The 9,268-nt window shown below is 35.8% G+C and overlaps 1 protein-coding gene across 2 annotated transcripts in view; it reads left to right on the plus strand.

Moving 5' to 3' along the window:
* BAIAP2L1 (BAR/IMD domain containing adaptor protein 2 like 1) overlaps positions 1-9,082 on the plus strand; it is a 43,471-nt gene extending 34,389 nt beyond the window's left edge. For both annotated transcript variants that reach the window (XM_072878486.1, XM_072878487.1), the window contains 6 exons: positions 324-474; positions 1,674-1,881; positions 2,179-2,256; positions 2,606-2,771; positions 7,903-7,943; positions 8,493-9,082. In XM_072878486.1, coding sequence (XP_072734587.1) covers positions 324-474; positions 1,674-1,881; positions 2,179-2,256; positions 2,606-2,771; positions 7,903-7,943; positions 8,493-8,568 — 720 coding nt within the window. In that variant the 3' untranslated portion in view covers positions 8,569-9,082. The remainder of the gene's footprint in view (positions 1-323; positions 475-1,673; positions 1,882-2,178; positions 2,257-2,605; positions 2,772-7,902; positions 7,944-8,492) is intronic.
* Positions 9,083-9,268: the final 186 nt, after the last annotated feature.

Below are 9,268 nucleotides of genomic sequence, written 5' to 3' on the forward strand. Positions count from 1 at the left end.
CTCAGTAGTTCAATATAAACTTAAACAAAATGTTATTTTCTATTTCCTTTCATTCTTCCCTCCATGATTCTTATTAGCGTATTAGAGTGCAGGTTAAATTCTAAATTCTACCTACTTGCATGTTGTGTCACCATTGGTTGTTGAATTTCTAAATGATATTAGTAAACTTCTAAAAAAATCTGGAGTGTAACTGAACATTAAGTGTAACCGTCCTAATGTTCCCTAACTGGGAATATTTAAGCATTGCTTTCTAGAATTCAATGTTGCAAAGAAGTTGTCGCTGTCTCCTCAGTATTGTGATACTGTTGTTTTTGTGACTCCAGATCGGAAATGATTTTTATCCTCATCATGAAAATGCATCAAAGGTGCCCCCTGCCCCTACAGGTAGGGCGTACACTAGTCCACTAGTTGATATGTTTAACAATCCTGCAACGGTTCCAAAGACATCGTCTGAAAAAGTAAATAATTCAGCAGGTGAGTGTCACTTTGCTGCAGACTATGTAAGTGTAAATGACATGCTATAGTGTTCGAATTTATCTTAGGACTTCTTGACTGCTATGATGATGTGAATTCCAGGACGTATAGAGGAGTAGAAAATGGTCTTTACAAAGTATTTATATAAGTTACTGAACAGGAGAAATATGTGTTATAGGAAGAGAAGAATTGTTTGCAGTAAAATGCAGGTCAAGATAGGTAGATTCTATTTTAATCACTTTCTGTGTGTCCCTGATTAACCCAGCTTAACTGCTCTTATGACTTCCAATCTTATCAGAAGAATACATTCTATAATTTTGAACAAGATACATCTGAGTGATTATTTCAGTGCACACAAATAAACATAAACTACTATTACAGTCTTGCTTTTGTTTCCTTTAAGGTCATGTAGCAGTTAGGGAAGAATACACATGGGACAGAATGAGCAGAGTCTTGTATCTCTTTCCTGAAATGTAAAACCCACTGTTTTCTCAGTTTCTTTATATATATAAAACTTTTTTTTACACTTTCTCTGCTATAGGGAAGGAAGGGAAAGAACTAAGCCTAGATCACAACATAAGAAATGCAGAACTGTTCAATGTGATAATAGCAATTCCAGCATTTCTTCCTTAAAAATGCATTTACAATATATTGTACTGGTCAAATAACATACAATTTTGAGACCTCCTTTAGGTTGTCTTCTGGTAAACAGCTGGTGTCTGCAAAGTGCCAAGTATCTGCAACTCCCATCGATTCAGCTGAAGTTGAGCACTAGGCACATTTGAAAATGAAATCTTGGACTTATACACAGTTACATTTTTTTTAGAATGGAAAATTTTCAAAGGTCTTTTATGGCTGTAACTGTTTAGCATTCTTCATGCCAAAAGAGGAAAAAAGTAGCAAGTTAAAACTTACATAACTTTTTGTGTCTGTTGGTTCAACTTTATTGTGATGGGTGGGGGGGTGTGTGTATATAAATGACATGCTATTAAGAACTTCATGGTGATAAGAAACACTGACAGGTAATTGAGAGGTGTCTAAGTGGAAACCAAAGCAGTACAAAGTCTCAGAACTTGATTTGCACTTGAGTATTCCTTTGTCTACTTTTTTTTTTCCCTGTCAGACTACTAATTGTATTTAATTTTGTTAGTGTGTGGCTAATTTTGCGCTTTTTTGCTTTGTTTTTCTTTTTTTGACAGAGAATTCAGATGATGCCAGTTTATCGCGTTCAACTTCTGTTGCCACGGGACTAAACATAATGAAAAGGCAAAAAGTAAAGACAATCTTCCCACATACTGCTGGAAGTAACAAGACATTGCTTAGCTTTGCACAGGGGGATATCATCACACTTCTTGTGGCTGAAGAAAAGGATGGCTGGCTTTATGGGGAACATGACACAACTAAAGTGTAAGATAATCTATATTACCCAATTTGAACATGAAGGAAAAATGTGTCTCATCAGATTTTGTTAGCAGCTATTAGTAAATGGTTTTCCACCTTTTTTGCTGGCTGTCATTGACTGGGGACTCCTTCTGTAAGGGCAATCACTGCACTTATTTTAGGGAGAATTTGTACGCTAATTTGGTATCATCAGAAATCGAATCTTTAAAAGTTAAATCTCAGTTTGAGTCTACTGGTTTGTCCACTGTTGTCTTTTGAAAGATCATTTATATAATATGAAATTGAAAAACTTTCCCATTACAGAAAAGGATGGTTTCCATCATCGTATACTAGACCACTAGAAGAACCAGCAGAAGAAAAAGCATTTGTCCCAGTGCCAAGGTAAACATTTTGGGTGGGACTTGCAGAAATACCCACATCTTCTCTAACATTTAGTAAAAATGCTGTTTTTCTGCTCATGTTCTTTGTTGTTCAGTAACATACACAGTAACTACTTCCTAACAGTCTGTAGTATAATGCCTTGATTACATTAACATGTTTTAATGATTACACAAAGACCAGAGAATTAGCTTCACCCCAACTTTAATTTAGAGTCCTACTGACTTAAAGGGGATTGCATGCCTTTATTAACTTTCAGCTCATGTGCTTTTGTGCTTTCCTGGGGCTAAAGATAAGTGAGAGAGATGTATTATAGGAACTTAAAATATTATTTGTTGGTTCTGTCTTGCAGCCCTGCACCAATCCGAAGTATTAGTTCTGTAAATCTTGTGGAAAAAGGTGATGTTGTCCTCCCACCGCCAGACTATCTGGGGTCTTTGCAAACAGATAAAAGAATGGAGTCTTCCAAAGGTACTACTGTTAAAACACCAACTGACAGACCAGAAAATGCAGGTTCGGTACGTAATCAATACCATGAATCCAAATGTTCTGCCCTGCTTACTTTTGTTGACCTACTTAGCTGAGCTCTTAAATGAGGCCCTGGAATATTCTACCTTAGCTACTTGTACTTGACTTCAGCAGCCCTTCGATGCAGTTGTCTTCAGGAGTATCATGGGGTTTTGGCATTTCAATCCATCTGTAGTAATGGGAAGGGAGGAGAATTGTTCAGGGATGTAACTAAGAGTACTAGGAGACTTACTCTGCCTAGCAAAGTTCTTGGGAATGAAATCTGTGAAACATGAAAATAAATTCTTACAGAAAGTAGTACAAATCCATCACCTTAAGTGATTTTAGAGCTATAGTGGGATTAGGGGATTTAAAACAGCATAAACTCTGTATTCAGGAATGCTTTACACAACCCCATGAACATTAGTGTTGTTTTTGTGGATGTTGCTGAGGGATATATGTACTAACTAATGTCTGTACTCAGCAAAACCACAGCTGAGTGGAAATACGTTTTTATGAATAGATAATGCTATATAAAGTTAGTATTTCTGCTATTAAGTCAGCATTCAAACAATAATTCAAAATGAAGACTAATCAAATTAAGCAATTAATAGTCGTTTTCTTGCTGCTTGTTTAAATAATTTGCTGATGTATCTAATGGTGATAAGTGTTTTTGAGACTTTCTTCAAAAAGCCTCTTGAAGAAGAGATTGCATTTTGATAGCAAAAAACTTTCTGTGATTTTATATATATATTAAATAGTTGTCACCGCTAAAATTGAGAGACTGTGCCAGAGTAAGATGCAAAGTTCCATTAGTAGGTACCATAGCAAACTTCTCGGAAGTCAGGAATCCTGTAGTTGGCTGCCAGTAGCTGAAAAATTCACCATTTTATTATTTATTGGTACGACTACAATATTTTATGTATCAATATAACATCTAAACAAAATTTGGGTTATCCTTCTGACAGATTTTTTGCTTTCTAAGTAATCTGTTGAATCATACAGTAGAAATTGAAGTGGTCTTTGTAAATTTGTACTTTCTGGAAGTAAAACTAACTAAAGCAACTTAAAAAGTAGAAACTGGAAGTTTTGTTGCTTCACACTTTGATTACTGCTGAAAGAGTGCATTTAAGTTCAAAGGATGACAGAATATTTATAATGGTACTCCTGTAAAATGGAAAGGCATCAGGAAACAATGTTTGTCGTCAAAGAAGCCTCCTCTCCTCCTGTTTCATTTAAGTCTACTATTAGGATGTCATGCCCATCTACAGCATTTTTTACTTAGAGGTATGAGGCATTGGAGGGGGTTAACAGGTCTTTGTTATATTGACAAGCAAAGAGAATGAACTGTGTTTGAATAAGTAAAAATAGAAACATTTGCTTAAGAATAACAAAAATAACTTCCAATACATCACTCTAGAAGTCCAGAAAAAACTACCATTGGAAAGACACAAGCATGACACAAATTGCATCAATTGTCAGTAACATCTGCATTTTAAGCTATTATCTGCATTTCAGAAGCATGGAGAAAGACAATTTTAACAAATGGGAAGAAAGGAAATGAAATTATATGAATTTTCTTTCTTGAGTGAATAGTGCGTCTTCAAAGAAATCACTTTTGTAATCGCATCATAGACTTACATCTAGTTCTTAGAAGAAGGACAGGTCACCTCAACTTTACAAATATAAAAATGAAAATTTGCTGGAGGTTTAGCTATACAGGCCTTTCAGAAATGTCCCCTCTGGTTGTGCTGGGCTTTGTAAAGCCACTCTACAGCTATTTCAGAAGAGCAGCTATAGATAAAACACAGACACACACTTCCACTAACTACTGCCAAAATCTCTCTTGCAGATGCAGAAATTGAAACAAAAAAGTATCTTTTCTCTGGCAGGGAGGGGGGGAAAAAAGGCTAGTGCTTCCCATTATAGAAAAATTTGTGATCCTTAAAATGCATGAAGAACTAGAAGCAGAGCTGAGAGCCTTTCATAACAAAAAGGATGAAAGTTGCTTGACAGGGACTTGTGAAGCTCTCCTCTCAGTTAGAGATCCTACCCCACTTAGGCTAGACTAGTAATGTTTTGGGATATTTTTTTTTCACCTGAATATTCCTATTAAAAGATTAGCTGATTTTTTTTGTCAGAACAGTCTAATATTAGCATCTATATATTTGAATATAGCACATTTGAATCCACATTCAAGTGGTTTTATTTATCAGTAAGGAACCTTGTTGTGTAGGAAGTCTAGAACTTGGGCAGTGATGTCGTGTTTCTAGGACAATGTTTTTCTATGAGGAATAAAGCTTTTCCAATGCATGAAATTAATATCAAGAAATAAGATCTAAATTTTAGTGTTCAGTCACTTTCAAATCAAGTATCTGGGAACTTCTAAAATGATTATGAAAACAAGGATCTATATTTTGACACATTTGTGGTTTTCATTTTTTGGATAAAGAAGCAATGAGCCTTAACAATTATGTAATGGCAGATTTATACATTGGGCCATTTCTTCTATGGCTAGGTGTTGAGACCTATGGGATCAACACGTCCTTCAAATGTAATTATGTTCACAATAGTTAAAAGATGTATCAGCCTGTGGAAGCTGCCAAGCAAGCAATACAGTGAGTTTTTTGCCCTGTGACAAGTAAAAGGTGACTTACTATAGCGCTTTAAAACTACTGAATCCGTTCAATTGTCTCAGTATCACTGTACTGTGCTGCTGTCTCTAGTATGGCTAACTGTCCTCAGTCAGTTCCCGAGAGTAGTCACCATAAGGGTTGTTTTGTATGTTCTGTGGCATCGGGGGGTTGGGAATAAACTTAAGGCTTGTGGACTAACATTCTTGCTGAACTGAAAAACCAAGAAGAATGGCAGATCATTTAGTTGACAGACTAGGACAGAATTCTAATCAGAACAGTATATTCTCTTTGGAGGCCAGAATGGGCTTATAGCCTCTTAGGAGTGGAAAACAAATACATCTCTTTTGAGATTCTAAATTTCCACAGGGAAAGCATGATAAAAATAAATTAGGAATTCTGGAGTATAAAATAATGACTACTCTTGTTGAGGTACCCCATAACTCAGAGCAGCTACCTTTTTACTGTGACCCCATGATTCTTCTTACCTGTTACCACACAAAGCAAGGAAGAGAACTGTAGAGGAGAGTCGCTGCATTTGCACCCAAGTTTTTGCTCCGAAGTCACTATTTACTTTCATTCTTTTGGAAAGTTGCAGAGCTTCCTTGTCTTTCCCACTTCCGTGCAAGTCACCAACCCCCACAGGCTTTGGAAATAAGCTCCACGTTATACCAGGCTGGTTTGTATTCTCATACAGAATTTACATACACATAAAACAGTATGCTTACAGTGTCTTTTATGCAGAGGCAGAAAATGATTCATTGAGGCATGTTATTTTTGTTTCAGAATACACAGAAAAAATAGCTCAGGATTTCAAGGAGGAAAGATGAGGAATGGTTCTAGCAAGTTAGTTGTTCATGCTGTGTTATGTAGGACAGTACTATGTAGAACACCATCAACTAAAAAAGACTTAGTAGTTGATGGAGCTTTGATGAGGGTTGGTGTTCAGTAAGAAGTAGCATGTAATTCAGGCATTTGTTCATTCTAATTAATTATAAGGGCTAATTAGGCCTAATTCTAAGGTCTAATTCTATTTATGACTGATGTACATGGGCAATTTCATTGGAATCACAAGTCAAGCACATGCTTAAGAACCCTGCTGAATTAGGTCCTGAATAAATAGAGATTTCTTCACCTGCATCATGGTACTGTGACTACGGTAGCTAGGAACTACCGGTACAATAGATGGTGTACCTGAACTGGAAAGGCTTACAGGCCTTTATCAGTGAAATTTTAAGTATTGAAAACAAAATGGCCGTACAGATGGAATGATCAGTACAAGTCAAGCTGCTACATAAAAGGTGACTGCATATTCCTGCTTCTACACGCAAGAACGTATATTCAAATTTTCACTTTGAACTTTATCTGACACCTATTAGAAGCAATGCCGTTAGTTTGCAGTTTAAAATGTGTCATTTCTAAGTATGATTATTACTAAAAGTTAGAGGGGGGGAAAAAAGTAGAAATTAACTGTTTGCCAAAACTTCCATATAGCACAACAGTCTTGCAAAGGGCAATACTTTGCAATGGTTTTCCATTTTATCACACCTGAAATGCTGCATCCTGTAGCAGCACTGTGACAGAGCGACACTGCCATCTTTTGGGTTAGCTTAACTTCACAAGAACGATGTACACTTCATCACAGAAGTACAGTGCAAAATGCAGCTATAAGACTGTCTTTTTCAGATTGTACACTTAGACATAACAGTTTCATTAGGATGAAATACTACCAATAGTTATGCAAAACTATTCTTCCTTTTGTACCACTCCCATACAAACAATGCAAACTATACCCATGCATGCCAACAGCTCTTTTCTTGCCTTTTTTACTCACCACCACTACTCACAAAAGTCACAGGAGATACCTGAACTTGTACTTTGTATATCAACAAGAGCTAAACACAGTAGGTTGTATAAAAACTCTACATAATACTGATCAGAAATCTGCCCTCACGTCAGGTTTTTAATATTTAAACATGTCGTTATACTGGCTGCTGCCTTTTTTAACTTCATGACTTTACAGTTACATGAAGATACACTGACTGTGGCCACTCTGTAAGAGCTGCCCCAAGCCTAGTTCTGGCATTTTGCTGTGACAACTAGCAGTTTATAAGTTATGCTATAGAAACAATATGGTATGATATTTGTGCTGCAAGTAGTTCTGTTCTTTTTATTTTGGTTGATGGCTGTTGCAGTGACATTTCATTTGCTCCTTTAACCTACAAAACCCAGCTCGACCTCAGGTATCACCGATCTTAAACCTGGGGGGTGGGTACAACACAAAAAAACCCAAACCAACTAATGCAAAGACCATTGCTTAACTTTCTAATTTTGATTTTCTGAGATAATTCTCCCCTCCACAGGTCAACTGAACTACACGGTAATTATTCTAAATGGCTAAATATTTTAGCCTGCTGGAATGATAGGGTCTCTTTTTCCTTAGCTGGATAGCGAGATCACCTGTAGCATGTCTTTGTAAATCTGTGTAAATATCTTTTTTCTTTTACAGAAACCTGATATGAATGGCATTATAAAACCACCTTTTCTAAGGTATATTTTTTAAAGCTTTTACACTAATTTAGTTGTGTTTGATTTTTACATCGGCTTCCATTACTGTATTGATTGTGAAGGGAAATAAGGATGTTTTTCCTGAATTACTCTGTGACCTTTCCTAGGCATTGGTAAAACATTATGGTTAAAACTGGTTGCACTTTTCTCAAGAGTGGCATCAAGTAAAATACAATGCATAGGCCCTTCTCAAGAAAATTAAGTGTTTCTCCAGTAGTTTGACAGGAAGCAGGACTTAAACTATGTCTTTGGGGGTTAAAAACAAGACTCTTTGAAGACTGGGAGCTGTTTAAAAAAAAAAAAGTCCAGAGCTAACTGGGCATTAACTTCCCAAATTTTTGATAACTGCACAGTGAGTCTTGATATGTAAGCTTGTTTTAAAAATTCAAGTTAAACTAAGAGTTGCACAGTATCCTTCAGTCTAAAGCCATAACTTAGTCTTCAAACAACTTGGATGAAGAAACTGCATGGCTTAAATTTGCTTTTGTATTGCAGCAGGCCTTCCAGTAACTTTTGTGCATTTCTTTTCAGTGGAGAAAATCCTTTTGCAACTGTGAAACTCAGACCAACAGTAACAAATGACAGATCAGCACCAATTATTCGATGAATATACAGTTCATACACATGTACTTCTTCCTTATAAACAACATTTTCAGTAATGACAATTACTATCTAAACTTGTTCTAAAAATTTATTTAAATGTAATTACTGTACAATAGAAGCACATTGGAATGGAGTTCTGATTTTTTTTAAAACCCTATACTTTCTCATGAGGTAATTGCTTTGGGTTAATGTTTGAGCACTTTGGCTTGATTTTACAGTATGCCCTTCTTTGTAGTGAGAATTGTGAAAATACTGGCAATAGTTTGGATACTCTAGTAAACCAGTGTAACTAATAGCTCACAAACCTGAATCTTTGGCATTCATTATGTGGAAACTGCAATGGTAAGTTCTAGAATATAAGCCTGCATATGCCACTTACTTACTAATAAGAAATTTTTTTTTTTCCCAAACAGAACAATGTAACAACTGCCTTATTTCAGAATAGAGAATTGCCTGTATAAAGTGATTATATATTATTTTGTTTAAGACAGACACCCTAGGTTATAAATAAATATTTATCCTTTAAGAATAGACAATTTGCAATGCTTTGCTTAATGTTCAGATACAAATTTTCAAGTGTTAACATAAACCCATTTTAAGTCTAATGTTGTACTGTCAACACATTCTTCAATGATATTTTTTTCTTTAAAACATGTTGTCAAACTTTAGTCTTATAACAAGTCATAATAAACCAGTGCAATGAT

This window comes from Ciconia boyciana, chromosome 13, assembly GCF_034638445.1.
Source record: "Ciconia boyciana chromosome 13, ASM3463844v1, whole genome shotgun sequence".
Lineage (NCBI taxonomy): Eukaryota > Metazoa > Chordata > Aves > Ciconiiformes > Ciconiidae > Ciconia > Ciconia boyciana.